The following is an 18,979-nucleotide window of genomic DNA, read 5'->3' on the forward strand; positions in this document are numbered from 1 at the left end:
AGAAATTAAGCTAATTGATTACACCTAAATTGGCCATTTTAAATTCATAGGGTTCATATAACCTTCAGTAAATATATAGCACCTAACATCTGATTTCGACCATAATTGTGAAGAACCCAATAAAGTGGTAAAAAGCCAACATCACCCCACCCCAATAACCAGTATACTGTATCAGCTCTCTGTCTGACAAGTAGTATAGAGCTGCTGCTTGGAGTATTGCTTCTTCAACCTTTAATGCATTCCCTTTGAGTCTGGTGATGGTTTTTGTCCTCTGTTCAGAGAGATTTGACATTGAAGTCGCTTGTAATTTTTAAAGTACCAAGTTTTGCCCACTAGATGCCACTTTTCCTGCTACTGCCACCACACCCTTTTATTCATTTTAATGGTGTCTTGTGTTTTATTACATTAATCCCAAAAAAGGCCCAAAACACACACTGTGTAGTGTTTCGCAATGGTGTTGGGTTTAATGGAAAATATCACTAACCACAGTACGTATAGAGACGTTTTCTAATCATTTTATTGAAAAACACATTGTATTTTATTAGGGTTGTCACACTTTTTTTGTCACTAGTCCATTTCTCTATCAACGTTTTGTGCTTGTAGGAAAATACTTTCACCATACAGATAGCCCTCTCAGAGCTGCCATTTTTTGGGACTATTCAATGAGACTTGGGTTGACGCATTAGGTTGCTAAGAGAAATACAAACTGAATTGAGGACTGGCTTGACCACACAATCTATTTTCATCATGAGCAAAAGCTGTTTGTTTTCTACCCAAAGTTTTAAAGAAAATTATGTGATCCATTGAATAAACATGAGACCAGAAAAATGTATAAACGGGTGTGGTGGCAGTAGCAGGGACAGCGGCATCGGTGGGCAAAACTGGGTACTTTCAGACTAATTTATGGTAAAAACTGCAAGTGACTTCAATGGCTAATTTCTCTGAACAAGAGACAAAAAAATCATCACCAGATTCCAAGGAATGTATTACAAAGGTTGAAAAAGCAATACTCCAAGCAGCAGCTCCATTGCAGGCGGGAGGTAGCCTAGTGTTTAGAGCGTTGGACTAGTAACAGAAAGGTTGCAAGATCAAATCCCCGAGCTGACAAGGTAAAAATCTGTCGTTCTGCCCCAGAACAAGGCAGTTAACCCACTGTTCCTAGGCTGTCCATTGAAAATAAGAATTTGTTCTTAACTGACTAGTTAAATAAAGGTAAAATAAAAATACTACTTGATCTTGACATCTAGCCACTTAGCTCTATCAAGTTAGCAAACCAAATGCATAGCTGGATCCCTGAGCTGGATAGAAATACCCCGGTATATGGTATATATCGCCCTGGCCTAACTCACTGTAGCATTCATATCAATACACACAACTATCTAGGTCAAATAGGGGAGAGGCGTTGTGCAGTTAATGTTGGCTTTATCAGTTTTTTTAAACCAGGTTTGCTTTTCATTTGAGCAATATGAGATGGAACCGATATAATGCTGTATACTTTATTGCATTTGTTCTGGATTTGGAGACTGTGAAAAGACCCCTGGTGGCATGTCTGATGGGGTAAGAGTGTGTGTCAGGACTGTGTGTAAATTGACTATGCAAACATTTTTGGACTTTCAACACAATGTTTCTTATAAAAATAACCAATGCAGTCAGTCAATCCTATACATTTTAAATGACCAATTATATTTAAACAAAATGTTTCAGGAATGCTATTCTTAGTTCCTGTAGTTAGAAATATATCTGAGATGGTGGGTGTAAATCCTCTTACTTGTGCTTTTTGAGGTGGAATGACTTGAAGAGTGAGCGCGAAAGGGATGAAAGACCCTCGGCTTCCTGGCAACAAATCCCATGGTTACTTAAGGAAATCCTTTCCTCTCTTGTCTGAAACTCAGAAAGACATGTTGTCTTTGCTGTATGGTGCCCAGAGTTCAAATACTACAACACCATGTGCACCACCATCACTTTAGGCTTACATGTCTAGAATAAGACCCAACTAGAAATGATGTATGACTCGTTTCCAGAATATGTGGTTTTGTAGAAAAATTGACAAGTTTTCCTCTGGTCAGGGTTTATGGCAGTAGGAAAAGCAGGCAGCAAGTTCAGTATGTCACACATTTCCATTACATACAGTGCATTCAGAAAGTATTCATACCCCTTGACCTTTCCCACATTTTGTTACGTTGCCGCCTTATTCTAAAATTGACTAAATAAAACAAGTCCTCATCAATCTACACACAATACCGCATAATGACAAAGTGAAAACAGGTTTTTAGAAAATGATGTATTACAAATAAACAGATACCTTATTTACATGTACAGTGCCTTGCGAAAGTATTCGACCCCCTTGAACTTTGTGACCTTTTGCCACATTTCAGGCTTCAAACATAAAGATATAAAACTGTATTTTTTTTGTGAAGAATCAACAACAAGTGGGACACAATCATGAAGTGGAACGACATTTATTGGATATTTCAAACTTTTTTAACAAATCAAAAACTGAAAAATTGGGCGTGCAAAATTATTCAGCCCCTTTACTTTCAGTGCAGCAAACTCTCTCCAGAAGTTCAGTGAGGATCTCTGAATGATCCAATGTTGACCTAAATGACTAATGATGATAAATACAATCCACCTGTGTGTAATCAAGTCTCCGTATAAATGCACCTGCACTGTGATAGTCTCAGAAGTCCGTTAAAAGCGCAGGGAGCATCATGAAGAACAAGGAACACACCAGGCAGGTCCGAGATACTGTTGTGAAGAAGTTTAAAGCCTGATTTGGATACAAAAAGATTTCCCAAGCTTTAAACATCCCAAGGAGCACTGTGCAAGCGATTACTATTGAAATGGAAGGAGTATCAGACCACTGCAAATCTACCAAGACCTGGCCGTCCCTCTAAACTTTCAGCTCATACAAGGAGAAGACTGATCAGAGATGCAGCCAAGAGGCCCATGATCACTCTGGATGAACTGCAGAGATCTACAGCTGAGGTGGGAGACTCTGTCCATAGGACAACAATCAGTCATATATTGCACAAATCTGGCCTTTATGGAAGAGTGGCAAGAAGAAAGCCATTTCTTAAAGATATCCATAAAAAGTGTCGTTTAAAGTTTGCCACAAGCCACCTGGGAGACACACCAAACATGTGGAAGAAGGTGCTCTGGTCAGATGAAACCAAAATTGAACTTTTTGGCAACAATGCAAAACGTTATGTTTGGCGTAAAAGCAACACAGCTCATCACCCTGAACACACCATCCCCACTGTCAAACATGGTGGTGGCAGCAGCATCATGGTTTGGGCCTGCTTTTCTTCAGCAGGGACAGGGAAGATGGTTAAAATTGATGGGAAGATGGATGGAGACAAATACAGGACCATTCTGGAAGAAAACCTGATGGAGTCTGCAAAAGACCTGAGACTGGGACGGAGATTTGTCTTCCAACAAGACAATGATCCAAAACATAAAGCAAAATCTACAATGGAATGGTTCAAAAATAAACATATCCAGGTGTTAGAATGGCCAAGTCAAAGTCCAGACCTGAATCCAATCGAGAATCTGTGGAAAGAACTGAAAACTGCTGTTCACAAATGCTCTTCATCCAACCTCACTGAGCTCGAGCTGTTTTGCAAGGAGGAATGGGAAAAAATGTCAGTCTCTCAATGTGCAAAACTGATAGAGACATACCCCAAGCGACTTACAGCTGTAATCGCAGCAAAAGGTGGCGCTACAAAGTATTAACTTAAGGGGGCTGAATAATTTTGCACGCCCAATTTTTTAGTTTTTGATTTGTTCAAAAAGTTTGAAATATCCAATAAATGTCGTTCCACTCCATGGTTGTGTCCCACTTGTTGTTGATTCTTCACAAAAAAATACAGTTTTATATCTTTATGTTTGAAGCCTGAAATGTGGCAAAAGGTCACAAAGTTCAAGGGGGCCGAATACTTTCGCAAGGCACTGTATTCAGACCCTCTGCTATGTGACTTGAAATTGAGCTCAGGTTCATCCTGTTCTATTGATCATCCTTGACGTTTCTACAACTTGATTGGAGTCTACCTGTGTTAAAATCAATTGATTAGATATGGTTCGGAAAGGCACACCTGTCTATATAAGGTCCCACAGATGACAGTGCATGTCAGAGCAAAAACCAAAGCCATGAGGTCAAAGGAATTGTCCGTAGAGCTCCGAGACAGGATAGTGTTGAGGCACAGATCTGGGGAAGGGTACCAACACATTTCTGCAGCATTGCCAGGAACACAGTGGCCTCCATCGTTCTTAAATGGAGGAAGTTTGGAACCACCAAGACTCTTCCTAGAGCTGGCTGCCTGGCCAAACTGCAGAGAAGGGCCTTGGTCAGGGAGGTGACCAAGAACCTGATAGTCACTCTGACCGAGCACCAGAGTTAATCTGTGGAGTTGGGGGATCCTCCCAGAAGGACAACCATCTCTGCAGCACTCCACCAATCAGGCCTTTATGGTAGAGTGGCCAAACGGAAGCCACTCCTCAGTAAATGGCACATGACAGCCCGCATGGAGTTTGCCAAAAGGCACCGAAACGATTCTCAGACCATGAGAAACAAGATTCTCTGGTCTGAAACCAAGATTGAACTCTTTGGCCTGCATGCCAAACGCCATGTCTGGAGGAAACCTGGCACCATCCCAACAGTGAAGCATGGTGGTTGCAGTATCATGCTGTGGGGATGTTTTTCAGCGGCAGGGACTGGGAGACTCGTCAGGATCGAGGCAAAGTACAGAGATCCTTGATGAAAACCTTCTACACAGTGCTCAGGACCTCAGACGTGAGCGAAGGTTCACCATCCAAAAGGACAAAGACCCTAAGTAAACAGCCAAGACAAAGCAGGAGTGTCTTCGGGAGCAGTGACTTCTCTGAATGTCCTTGAGTGAACCAGCCAGAGCCCGGACTTGAACCCGATCGAACATCTCTGGAGAGACCAGAAAATAGCTGTGCAGCGACGCTCCCCATCCATCCTGACAGAGCTTGAGAGGATCTGCAGAGAACAATGGGAGAAACTCCCCAAATACAGATGTGCCAAGCTTGAAGGGTCATACCCAAGACGACTGCAGGCTGTAATCGCTGCCAAAGATGCTTCATCAAAGTAATGAGTAAAAGTTCTGAAATTGTGTTTAAGTTTTGCAGTTTTGTTTTTGCTTTGTTCTTATGGGGTATTGTGTATTGATTGTTACATTACTGCCTTATTCTATACATCATTTGGAAAAAGTAAAGGGTTCTGAATACTTTCCAAATGCACTATATGAACTTCAGTCTTCTCCCAATCTAATCTAGGCCTAAATGTTTTCATATGATATCAGCATCAGGCTTTTATTTTATTTACACATAACAAAAATATAAATGCTCTGGTTTCATGAGCTGATGTAAAAGATCCCAGAAATGTTCAATATGCGCAAAAAACTTTTTTCTCTTGAATGTTGTGCACATTTGTTTGCATAACTGTTAGTGAGCAGTTCTCCTTTGCCAAGATAATCCATCCACCTGACAGGTGTGGCATATTAAGAAGCTGATTAAACAGCATGATCATTACACAGGTGCACCTTGTGCTGGAGACAATTAAAGGCCATTGTAAAATGTGCAGTTTTGTCATACAACACACACAATGCCACATTTGTCTCAAGTTGAGGGAATGTGAAATTGGCATGCAGACTGCAGGAATGTCCATCAGAGCTGTTGCCAGAGAATGTAATGTTCATTTCTCAACCATAAGCCCCCTTGTTTTATAGAATTTCGAAGTACGTGCAACCAGCCTCACAACCGCAGAGCACGTGTATGGTGTCGTGTGGGCAAGCGGTTTGCAGATGTCAAAGTTGTGAACAGAATGCCCCAGGGTGGCGGTGGTGTTATGGTATGGGAAGGCATCAGCAACGGACAACATACACAATTGCATTTTATCAATGGCAATTTGAATGCACAGCGATACCGTGATGAGATCCTGGCCCATTGTCATGTCATTCATCCACCACCTTCAACTTATGTTTCAGCATTATAATGCACGGCTCCATGTCTCAAGGTTCTGTACACAAAAATTATTGGAAGCTGAAAATCTCCCAGTTCCATGGCCTGCATACTCACCCGACATGTCACCAATTGAGCATGCTTGGGATGCTCTGGATCGTTGTGTTCCAGTTCCCGCCAATATCCAGTAACTTTGCACAGCCGTTGAAGAGGTGTGGGACAACATTCCACTGGCCACAATCAACAGCCTGATCAACTCTATGCGAGGATGTCACACTGTATGAGGCAAATGGTCACACCAGATACTGACTGGTTTTCTGATCCACGCACCTACTTTAAAAAAAAGTTATCTGTGACCAACAGATGCATATCTGTATTATTTTCCATAGATTAAGGCCCCTATGAATTTCAATTGACAGATTTCTTATATATGAACTGTAACTGAAATTGTTGCTTTTATTTTTGTTCAATATTTTTGAGCGCTTAGGCCTAGGCTATTCCTTTGTTTTCCTTCTGATCTCAATCGGATGAATATTAAACTGAGGATTGGATTTTTTTTCTGAACAATGGCTTTTGTTGTTGCTCAATCTAAAACATTAGCAGAGGTCTGTCTGGATGGCCAATGCTATGGGATTTTGGAGGAGAATACCGAGTGCAGTGGTCTTGTAGGAATAACCCTTTGGCTGCGTTTAGACAGGCAGCCCAATTCTGATATTCTTTCCACCTAATTGGTATTGATCAATCAGATTTTTTCACCTCAGATATTTTTCAGAGCTGATCTGATTGGTCAAAATACCAATTTAGTGAAAAAAATATCAGATCAGAATTGGGCTACCTGTCTAAATGAGTCTTGCACGCTAAGCACACATTGTAAGAGTTTCCATCGTGTGGCTTTTGGTCACTAAGCGGTTTATTCCTTGTTCAGTGATTATTCCAAGTGGAGTGTAGGGCAACTATATTGAATGAATGGTTTTGCGTGATATTCCAGATGCCTTTATCACAAGAATCATTTTTATGAGCATTTATGTCCGCTTGCTCTCATGTTGTCTTTTTGGTTTCGTCTCCTAACCTCCTAGTGTGCTGTTTGCACCTTCCCATTTACACCAGAGATCTGTATATTATAGCAAGATGCTCATGTCTCCACCGTAACAATGGGAGTCATTGTCCCAAAGGTGGGAAAAGGCAAGCAAGAAGTTTAGGTCCAAAATAAGCAAATAGAAACGTATTGGGCTTTTCTTGGCGAGCGTGAAACCTCTCACTTCGCCTCTTCCTCTCTGTTTGCACACACACACCAGGCCCCTCCCCCTGCTACTTACACAACAAAGATGAGAGATCACTACTTCTTCTCTGAAAAGTGGTTTCAACTCGCTATTTGCATTTGAGGTTTGGTCCAACAGAATCGGTCATACTGTGCATTTTAGAAAGTATTCAGACCCCTTTAACTTTCCCACATCTTGTTACGTTACAGCCTAATTCTAAACTGGGTTAAATCATTTCCCCCCTCAACCTTCACACAATACCCAATAATCACGAAGCAAAAACAGGTTTTTAGTAATGTTTGCAAGTTTATTAAAAATAAACGGAACATTTACATGAATATTCAGACCCTTCACTCAGTACACTCAGTACACTTGCACATTTGGCAGCAATTACAGCCTTGAGTCTAATTGGGTATGACACTCAAGCTTGGCACACCTGTAAGTATGCCACCTGTATGCCACCATTCTTCTCTGCAGATCCTCTCAAGCTCTGTCAGGTTGGATGGGGAGTGTCGCTACACAGCTATTTTCAGGTCTCCAGAGATGTTAGATTGGGTTCAAGTCCGGACTCTGGCTGGGCCACTCAAGGACATTCAGAGACTTGTCCCAAAGCCACTCCTGCGTTGTCTTGGCTGTTTGCTTTGGGTCATTGTCGTGTTGGACCCCAGTCTGTGGTCCTGAGCACTCTGGAGCAGGTTTTCATCAAGGATCTCTTTGTACTTTTCTCCGTTCATCTTTCCCTCGATCCTGACTAGTCTCCCAGTCCCTACCGCTGAAAAACATCCCCACAGCATGATGCTGCCACCACCATGCTTCACTGTAAGGATGGTGCCAGGTTTCCTCCAGACGTGACGCTTGGCATTCAGGCCAAAGAGTTAAATCTCGGTTTTATCAGACCAGAGAATCTTGTTTCTCATGGTCTGAGAGACCTTTCAGGTGCCCTTTGGCAAACTCCAAGCAGGCTGTCGTGACATACTGAGGAGTGGCTTCCGTCTGGCCACTCTACCATAAAGGCCTGATTGGTGGAGTGGTGCAGAGATGGTTGTCCTTCTGGAAGGTTCTCCCATTTCCACAGAGGAGCTCTGTCAGTAACCATCCTCCCTGACCAAGGCCTTTCAAACCGATTGCTCAGTTTGGCCAGTTGGCCAGCTCTAGGAAGCTTCTTGGTGGTTCCAAACTTCTTCCATTCAATTTTTGCTGTAAAAAATCTCAAGGTTGATCAACAGAAACAGGATTCACCTGAGCTCAATTTCAAATCTCATTGCAAAGGGTCTGAATAGTTATATAAATATGGTATTTAAATTCTAAAAACCAGTTTTTGCTTTCTGATTATGGGATATTGTGTGTAGATTGAGGAAAAAATATAATTTGATACATTTTAGAATAAGGCTGCAACATAACAAAATGTGGTATAATGGAAGGGGTCTGGATACTTTCCAAATGCACTGTGGACACCGAAACACACAGACATTATTTTACTGTAGTAGAGGAGAAGGGATCTTTTCTAATGATACCCTTTTTATGTTTCAACTGCACAAATTATGCGCAGAGCAGACACTGCTAAAATGTGAATATCAATGAACAATGATTCTGGAAAAGGAATGTTCAGTTTGTTGCGTCACGTTCTGCTTGGAGCATTTTAGCCATAGACTGTTATACTAGCTGTCTAGTCTGTTTTATACATGTGCAATAAGCAGGAAACATTTATAGAAGGATTTCTGCAACTCGTTCTCATTCTGGGAAATATACACTGAGTATACCAAACATTAGGAACTTAATGTTCTTAATGTTTTGTGCACTCAAAGGTAGCCCACTTGATTCCAACATCTGAACAATGTGGACAGGGTCATAGGTGACATAACAGCACTATGAAACACAGGCAATTCCATCTTGCTAATGATCCACTTGACTATTAATAGTTTTTCTTGCTGGCATGTCGGTTATGCTGCGTGCATGATGATCGTTATACTGTCTGAATGAGCACGTTTATATAACTCTAGGGCTGTTATGGAATTGTGGGTAATGATTAATTGTCATAGAAATGTTATTTATAAAAATTAAAAATAAATGCATTTCAAGTAAAACATCTTTGAAAATTGGATGTGACATACTGTACCTAATGAATACAACCAGCCTTGGTGGCGACCCTGTTGAAAAATGAAAGATTTTCACCTGGAACTTTTGACCAAAGTGTTATTCTGCATGTAAAATTATTACCAACTTTACCCACTTCATGTGTTATAATAAATGTAAAAATGAAATGCTGTTAGATAAACTATATTTACTTAAATATGAAGTTGAATCCCCTTTCTCCTGAAATTAATGACAGTATGACGATTATGTTTTTTGTTTGGTTTGTTAACGGTTGTTATCCATAATTGTCGGCTACAAGATTTATACGATAATTGTGCCATCCCTAGGTAACACTCCACTCCATTGTAGTCATATAGTAAGACTTGAACCACAACTGTTTGTCTTTGTTCTCTTGCTTGTTTGTGTAAAATAGCCTACAACCTCGCTTGCGAACAAAATGAGGGACTAAAATGTGCACTTGTAGATTTCCTTATGCAATAGTAGTGGCATTTCCACTACTAACCTTAATTGGATCCATGCGGTATGAGCAGTCAGAGGTCTTCTAGGCTTCTTCCTCTCCAGAGTCAGGCCAATGGTGTCAATGGCATGCTGTTTTAACCGGAGATGCTGCCTGCTCTCTCCGACTTCACTACAGCCCTTGATACGTGCTAGTTGGCAGCCTCACTGATGAACAGAGAGATTATTTCCATCTGTTGAGGATTGTTATCTTTCCCACTGTCTTACCACTCTTTGTTGCTAGCAATATCATTGTAGGAAATTATCTACATTTTTATTTTAACCTCTGACAAACATTTGATTCCACTGCCTGCCTAGCTATGTCTGGGTGTTTACACGAAGCAAGACCAGGCCAGAATGCTAGAAAAGTAGGATTTGCAAAGATGTCTAGTGGTGCTAACAGGTACTGGATTGGCAGCTAGGTCATATTATGCTTCACTAATGGTCATACTGACAACCTGGCCAATCCATGTCAAGCTCTCAGCTTATCTGACTGGAAATGATACACCCAGACTCAGGAGCAGCCCAGCCATAGGGTGCATGCTTAACAGGTTTCTCTGTACCGTTCCCTCTTATCACGTCAGTGCTCTAGCGTTTATCTCTTACTTCCGCACATTGTCTCTACAACAAAGCTTCCAAACTGCAAAAATGGAATCCAATCAAGCAAATGTCGGGGGAAAATACAAACATTTGTTCCCTTCCAATCTGATGGGACCCAGAGAACCGTTCAGAATGGAAACCTGCTCGTCTTCACATTTCTAATTCGGTGTATGTTTATTGTTTTGCTTACTAAAAACTTGATCAGGCTCACCTGACAAAGTTGGTCACTGAGACCCCCAAACAAGCTAGTTGTGGTTCGATTTGACAACGCATAATGGCCTTAAAAAAAAGAAACGTACCTTGTATATAACACACAAACGGACCTTAAACGGAGATGTGATCCCATTGATTGAATGGACCCATGAAATCTCTCCTATCGTGTTTGTACTTTTTTGTGAGTGAGCCCACCATGCAGTATTTTGTCTACAGACAACAAAACCCATACACCGTATAACCCGCTTCTCTCCAGGTTATGCAATGGTCTCAGCGGCCCGTCCAGATCTCCAGGTGGTTCTGTCCCTCTCTCTCGTACCACGGCCGCTGCTCTCCTCCCTCTGCTCTGCCTCTGAGGTTGCTGAGGCGCCTCCTGTGATTTCCCTCCTGGCCAGTGCTCCCTAAAAGAGGCCAAGATTGCCAAGATCTGCCCCGTAGCGAGCATGACGGCCACCACGCGTGGCTCTCCTGTTGGGGGAAACGACAACCAGGCAGGCCAGGCGCCCGACGCTCAGAGCCAGAGCCAGCCTCCGCTGCCACAGAACCAGGTCAGAAGCCTCTCTGTCCCATCCTCTTCTTTAATTTCTGATCTTCACCTCAACATCCTGTTTTTGACTTGTGCTCTCTTCTAGTCCTCTTTCTCTTTTCTATCTCTACTCTGCCCCGTCCTCTTCTAGTCCTCTTTCCCCTTTCTACTTCTACTCTGCCCTGTCCTCTTCTAGTCCTCTTTCCCTTTTCTATCTCTACTCTACCCCGTCCTCTTCTAGTCCTCTTTCCCTTTTCTACCTCTACTCTGCCCTGTCCTCTTCTAGTCCTCTTTCCCTTTTCTATCTCTACTCTGCCCCGTCCTCTTCTAGTCCTCTTTCCCTTTTCTATCTCTACTCTGCCCCGTCCTCTCACTTCTCTATCCTCTCACTTCTTCATGTCTCAACATCCTCTTCGATCTCTCGCCTTTCACTCTCCCCTCTTCACCTTTCCTCTCTGCCGTTCGTTGCCCCCATCCTCTCCTCCTGCTCCTCTTTGTGCTAAAGCACATAGCATGACATGAACGTCCTCCTCGTGCCCTGTGGGGCATAAAGCTGTCCTGATTCATTTAACGGTAACTATAAATCAAACCTGTATTGGCCTCTGAAACCATAACACAAGTTGTGTGTTTGATGGATGCTGTTTTGGTGTATTGTTTAGACTTGAGTGTTGTTCTGTTACAAATACTGCACCAGTGGCCCACATTGTTACAGCAGCAGCACAGAGACGCATCTAATTGAATCAAACTGTGGGGGGTGACAGTCAGTGCTCACACCTAGGCACACAGAGGGAGAGAGAAAGAAGGCAGGGAGACTTGGAAGGAGGGGGTAGGAATCAACGAACACAAGCCCCAGAGTAATAGATAAAGACAGAGTGTGTGTGCTAGGGACAGAGTGTGTGGGCTAGGGATGAGTAGCACCCAGACGTGAGAGGCAAGCTGCCTATGTAGGTCAACCAAGCAGAAAGAGCCTTCTCCACACACCCCCACATTTCCCAAGTTCTGCAGCTCTGCTACCCGCATCAGACACACACACTTGCTGCTACCACTGCTGCTCATACATACGAACAGTCATTAACATATGTCAGACACACACACTTGCTGCTACCACTGCTGCTCATACATACGAACAGTCATTAACATATGTCAGACACACACACAGTTCTTGAAGACATGGTGGGAATAAAGAATAATTTATCTGTGAATTTTCACAGCCTTAAGATTCAAGAGACCTGCTGCATTTCTCCTTAACAACTGCATATGCCACATTAATATATTACACACACACACACACACACACTGACATGGTGTCAAGTATTTTCCATGCCTCCCCTAGTGTGTGTGCAATGTGCATTTTGTGCACGCTTGTGTATAATGTTGTTTGTACCTCAAGGTTTGGCTAATTGGCTTTAGCTTAGGCTACATTAGGAAAACAAAACACATGGGCATGTTTCGGGGAGATGGAGTTCTATAGCTGATCATTTCTATCCTACAGTACTACTGTTTGTAAAAATCCCATATTTGTTGTAGATTGTTCGAGTACAGTCACGGGTTTTGAGACCTGGCTGCAACAGGGGCCTCAGATAAGATATTTCTATCACAGCAGTGCCTCCTTGTGAAATCGTCTCTCAGCTCTTTATGGGCTGGACCTTAACTTCAGTGACGCGTGCAGATTGCAAGTTATTCTTTTTTTTAATGCAAATCTCCCAATGTGTTGGTGTGTGTTTCCCCTAGTTTCGAGGCGGGTTATTGCGAAATTGGGATTCGGGAATTTCTGCCCTAAATTCAGTTTTTTGATGGTGTGTTTCAGACGGCGTCCCCTAACTCCACCAATGAGAACTCTCCAGTGAGCCCCCCGGATGAACAGGGTCAGGGGGATGGCCCCCCCCAGCTGGAGGAGGAGGAGCCTGCCTTCCCTCACACAGACCTGGCCAAGCTGGATGACATGATCAACAGGTACAAACACAACAGGTGTATGTATGTTTGGCATTGAGTTCTGTGTGTGGTGAGAAGGAATGAGTGTGTATCTGTATTCATGTGGATGTTTTGTTTCCAGACCCCGCTGGGTTGTTCCAGTTCTTCCAAAGGGAGAGTTAGAGGTTCTTCTAGAAGCTGCTATAGAGCTTAGTAAAAAAGGTAAGAATGTTGACTCATTCTATTCCTCAAATCACTCCTCAATACTTTGAACTATGGCAAGCGAGATGGTATAGCAAGCTTGGCTATGTACACATTTGAAATATTATGACTGCACTGTATTTCACCCACAGTGTATGGAGTTTAGACTTGGTTAGTAGCTGACTCACTCTACTTTCGCTTTGTCAATGACTCCACTTAGTTTCTCTTTAGATTGATATTTGACTTGCAGCCCTTCCCAAAAAATCTGTGGTACAGTGGCGGTCGTTGACTTTTAAGATGAGGGAGGGTGATTTTATTTTTTATGAGCATGGGCTTACTTCTATTACAGCATGTTGGATAACTGTCATTTATATTCCATTCATGTAAAATAGATAGATTTAGGCTACTACATGACACTAAAATTTTCCCTATACCCATTATCACAATAAATTGTGATTTCAGTGGGACTTTTTCCATTTTATATTGTTGAATCCATCAAACAAATTATTTTCGTCAAATTCTGCATCTTTTATTATAATTTCTAAACTGTGCCACACAGCATGATATGGGCAAGAGAATCTAGGCCTAGTTAACTGTTGGATTCATGGAAATATGTTTTTTCTAATTCTATAGTTGGAATATAGTGGGAAGCACCTTGAATACATTGTTGTTTGACAAACAAATTAACAAACAAATTAATAAGCCAGTGAGAAATTATTGACAGGGTAGGAACCAAAGCGTTGGTCAATGTTTCCAGGTCACCCTAATTAGACGTTACATTGCATGTTTTCTTACTTCATGTAGCTAGCTAGCCAACATATTCATTCTTCACCTATTCCTCTCTGATAAGATACCATTGCACAAACATGCTTATCTAGGCCTACACCAGCACTGGTACCAGGCAGTATTAGCCAACTAGCCATGTTTGCTTTGACTGTTAGCTGGCTTGCTAAATGTTCTAACTAGCGATTTAGCGTTAACAAATAATTTTAGCAACACCTAGCTAAGAAAATACAAACTAGCAAACAGTCGTTGGCAGACAGTAAGGTGCACAAACTAATAGTGTAATTATAGAATACTTGTGTAATCAGCATGTCAGCAATATTGTTGCGTCCATCTGACCATGCAGAGTGAATGGCAAGAAAGGGCTCGTGACTCCGTGGTTGAACAAATGCTCTCTCCTTGAGTGATGGGGCAGGGCTTTGTGTGGTTAGCAGCAGGAGGAGAGGGAGAGCGATGACTCAAGTAGTAAATGGAGTGAACTATTAAAACTAACATTATACAAGCCGGAGTTGAGTATCACATTTAACAAACCAAACATTGAATTACTGTTATAAAAGGTCAAGTCAAAACTTAAACTGGTCCGTGCGATATAACCGTTGTGTATATAGTCCAATACCTATACCGCCAAGCCCAAACCCATCATGAGGTTGCTACAACCTAGCCTATGAATGCAAGTTTACAACGTAGGCGCACAGGTCGAGAGAAAAATGAGAGTAATCAAGGTGACAGTGACACATACAGTACCGCCTTGCACACTCTTTCCTGCATCTAGCAGATCTAGGTTGTAATCATTAGTCGAACAGTTGCAAACGAGAGATTCTATTGGACAAATTCAGGTATGTTTATCCCCGTTTTTGTTCTGTTTGCTTCCGTTTAAGAAAAGCTTTCCAACAGAATTAGCGGAATGAATACACTCCTGATCACACTCATTACAGTTAACTTTCATAGCAGCCACATACAAACAGCATCTTCACTTTGCTCATTGTATAATTAATTACTTCTCGCATTTTCACATTCTCCTCCTCTCAAGTTTTCCCATTGCTTGTGGACTTCAGTGCACAACACATCAGCTGTCTGTGACAAGGCAACCCCCCCCCCCCCCCTACTCTCTGGCTATCTGTCTGCCATTGCCAGTTGATCAAATCAAATTTATTTATATAGCCCTTCGTACATCAGCTGATATCTCAAAGTGCTGTACAGAAACCCAGCTTAAAACCCCAAACAGCAAGCAATGCAGGTGTAGAAGCACGGTGGCTAGGAAAAACTCCCTAGAAAGGCCAAAACCTAGGAAGAAACCTAGAGAGGAACCAGGCTATGTGGGGTGGCCAGTCCTCTTCTGGCTGTGCCGGGTGGAGATTATAACAGAACATGGCCAAGATGTTCAAATGTTCATAAATGACCAGCATGGTCGAATAATAATAAGGCAGAACAGTTGAAACTGGAGCAGCAGCACAGTCAGGTGGACTGGGGACAGCAAGGAGTCATCATGTCAGGTAGTCCTGGGGCATGGTCCTAGGGCTCAGGTCCTCCGAGAGAGAGAAGGAGAGAATTAGAGAACGCACACTTAGATTCACACAGGACACCGAATAGGACAGGAGAAGTACTCCAGATATAACAAACTGACCCTAGCCCCCCGACACATAAACTACTGCAGCGTAAATACTGGAGGCTGAGACAGGAGTTGATCTGGCACCTTTAATCCTAACCAAGGAGGTAAAGTCATGACACCATATTAGCACACTTCATAGACCACATAACTACTAGAACAGGTTAGTAAACCAGCTAGAATCATGCAGTACAGTATACAGTCAGCAAGCAGTTTAGCAGTTACACCGGAGGGTCCCTGTGGCAATAAATTAATAAAACCAAAAGCTCTCTTTTGAGCCGGGTGTTTGAGTAGGCTAAACTAGCTAGCTGCAGTCAACTACTCACCACATTTTATGCACTGCAGTGCTAGCTAGCTGTAGCTTATGCTTTCAGTAATAGATTAATTCTCTGATCCTTGGGTGGATAACATGTCAGTTCATGCTGCAAGAGCTTTGATAGGCTGGCGGCCGCCCTCCGGAAGTTGTCGTAATTGCTGTGTAAGTCTATGGAAGAGGGTGAGAACCATGAGCCTCCTAGGTATTGTAATGAAGTCATTGTATCCAGAGGAGGACGGAAGCGAGCTGTCCTCCGGCTACACCATTGTGCTAGCCTATAGACCTTCATTGCAAAACAGTGTGTTTTAATACATTATTTTGTGATGTGAATATATTAAGTATAGTTAAACTATTTACATTTTTATGAAATTCACTGAGGAGGATGGTCTTTCCCTTCCTCCTGAGGAGCCTTCACTGATGTGGGAGTACAATATCTCCATGCACCTAATTATTTTCTCTCTGTTTAGGACTTGATGTGAAGTGTGAGGCGTGCCAGAGGTTTTTCCGAGATGGCCTGACCATCTCCTTCACCAAGATCCTTACAGACGAGGCCGTCAGCGGGTGGAAGTTTGAGATCCATGTGAGTCTTCTTCTTTATTGTATGTCATTTAATCAGGATAATGGTCACTGTTTTTTAAGAAGTCACGGACCCTCTTCCAAAACTTTGAAAACCCTTCCTCCTCCCAGTCCCTTCCTCCTCCCAGTCCCTTCCTTAGGGTTATCACTAATTTGACATGATTGGATTGGTGAAACCTATCCAGTGGAAATCCTGTTTTTTGACCAATCCAATTGTGTTGAATCCAATTGTGTTAATTGTGATTAACTCAAGAAGGGAAGGATGCATTTCTTAAGAAGTATTCAAACAGGGCCTTGCTAAGGGGAGTGACATCACCAGAAGCACCCTCCTGTTGAGATCCGATGAATTTATTTTCTGTCATCTGTTGAAAGCAAAGCAGGTGGCTTATGTTCCTCTGCCTCAGTCTTGTCGGTCAACACAGTTTGCTATCTGGACCCTTGAGCTGGAGCAAAGAAGGGAAAATGAACGGAGAATCCCAGGGGTGATCAATGCTCTTTTTATTGGAGGAGGGGGCTTTGGTTTGGCTGTTCTGTTTAACTCTGTAACATTGATCCTGAATAGCCGCTCTCAGTAGAGTGTGAGCCACCCACTCAGACAGCCCAGCTCTATCTCTAGCTATGGGCTCAGGTCCCCCCCCAATAGTCTCAAATCAGCTCCTATGCCTCACACTTACTTCTTGGGACTTGACTTAGACATGAAAGGATTGACAGAGTACAATATCAAAGGGAAAGGTGGGGCTAATTTCAGATTTGAGAAATGTCAGGGGTAGGGTGGATAAGATATCAAACTAGACAATATACACTGCTCAAAAAAATAAAGGGAACACTAAAATAACACATCCTAGATCTGAATGAATGAAATATTCTTATTAGTGACGCCTCTAGCACAGAGATGCAGTGCCTTAGACCGCTGTGCCACTCTGATTCCTCCAGGTCTACAAAGACTGAAGGGTTAGGGGCTATAGTAGGGGTTGGGTTTTCTCTGGGCACCAGACTATACTTCAAGGCTTTTTCAAAATGTTGTCTGTGTATCAGATAACTATTACTGCTTACATTTGTATGTTAAGATTGAAATAGACCTCTTGTGCTGTTTTAGTGCAAATCACCTCACTGATTGTTTTGAAATGATTAAACTAACTGCTGTTGACACTCTCTCGCTCTCTCTCGCTCTCTCTCCCTGTCCAGAGGTGTATCATCAACAACACACACCGGCTGGTGGAGCTGTGTGTGGCCAAGCTTTCTCAGGACTGGTTCCCCTTGCTGGAGCTGCTGGCCATGGCCACCAACCCCCACTGCAAGTTCCACATCTACAACGGCACACGGCCCTCTGAGACGGTGCCTGCCGGGGTGCAGCTGGCCGATGACGAGCTCTTCGCTCGCCCCCCTGACCCTCGCTCCCCCAAGGTAGGGTCCGAATTCAAGGTAGCCCCCCCCATCGATTTCTTATTTCTCACCCAAGTTGTTCTCCCATTGTACTTCTTGATATGCATCTGATGCATATGCTAAAGGGATGCCCTGCAATGTTCTCTACCGGGTACTTGCAGGATGAAAGACCAGGTGGTTCTATTGTTATGAGCGTCTTGTCTGCTAAATTAACAGAGCAATGCCATTACACAGCCATAGGCTTCTAGAAGCAAGCGCCGCTTCTAAGGTTACTGCCTTTTTAAGCTTGAGTTCCACAATATAATATAACCAGTTGATATTACGGTTTCAATAAATGAATCTTAAATGGCACTTGCTTTTTTTATTGACTGAATTTATATGTGGGGAAATGTATCAATTAGGATTTATCTATAATTGTTTTGATAAATTTGCTATTTTCGCGATCTGTTTGCATGTTTGTAAGTACAAATCCAGTGCGGCCCTTGTTCTAAAAAAAAATATATATATTTTTCTCCATTCAATTACTCCAAATAAATATCACGTAGGTACTGGAAGAGTCAAACATTTCAAAAGCCCATCCCTGGTTGCAGGGACTGTTACCACTACAACTTACTCCTGTTAGCCAAGATCTTTTTCCAAAATCACCAATAAACCCCAATTCACTACATTTGCACACACTGTATTTTAGATTTTTCTATTGTGTTATTGACTGTACGCTTGTTTATCCCAGGTGTAACTCTGTTGTTGTTGTTTGTGTCACACTGCTTTGCTTTATCTTGGCCAAGTCGCAGTTGTAAATGAGAACTTTTTCTCAACTGGCCTACCTGGTTAAATAAAGGTGAAATAAAACATAAATGACCTGTAGCCAGGTGGATCAACTAAAATACATACTGAGGATTTTTTTTATAAACTTATGTGCTGGGACTGATATTGGGGATACTGTGTGAATGTCTCTTTTTCTCCCATCTTAATGTCTTCATATCTGCACAATGAGAAATGTCTGAATACATTTTTTTGAATTGAGACTAAATAAAAAT

General features: G+C 42.4%; 1 protein-coding gene across 8 annotated transcripts in view; it reads left to right on the forward strand.

The window, feature by feature from the left end:
* Positions 1–18,979, forward strand: part of usp9 (ubiquitin specific peptidase 9) — a 78,254-nt gene that overhangs the window by 6,833 nt on the left and 52,442 nt on the right. For 7 of the 8 annotated variants that reach the window (XM_036958661.1, XM_036958659.1, XM_036958660.1 and 4 more), the window contains exons 2-6: positions 10,897–11,188; positions 12,974–13,119; positions 13,220–13,299; positions 16,451–16,563; positions 17,745–17,963. In XM_036958661.1, coding sequence (XP_036814556.1) covers positions 11,084–11,188; positions 12,974–13,119; positions 13,220–13,299; positions 16,451–16,563; positions 17,745–17,963 — 663 coding nt within the window. In that variant the 5' untranslated portion in view covers positions 10,897–11,083. Of the gene's footprint in view, positions 1–10,896; positions 11,189–11,274; positions 11,740–12,973; positions 13,120–13,219; positions 13,300–16,450; positions 16,564–17,744; positions 17,964–18,979 lie in introns of those variants that run through there. The other variant, XM_036958665.1, reaches the window with a different exon arrangement.

The sequence above is a fragment of the Oncorhynchus mykiss genome, chromosome 22 (genome assembly GCF_013265735.2).
Source record: "Oncorhynchus mykiss isolate Arlee chromosome 22, USDA_OmykA_1.1, whole genome shotgun sequence".
Taxonomy (NCBI): domain Eukaryota; kingdom Metazoa; phylum Chordata; class Actinopteri; order Salmoniformes; family Salmonidae; genus Oncorhynchus; species Oncorhynchus mykiss.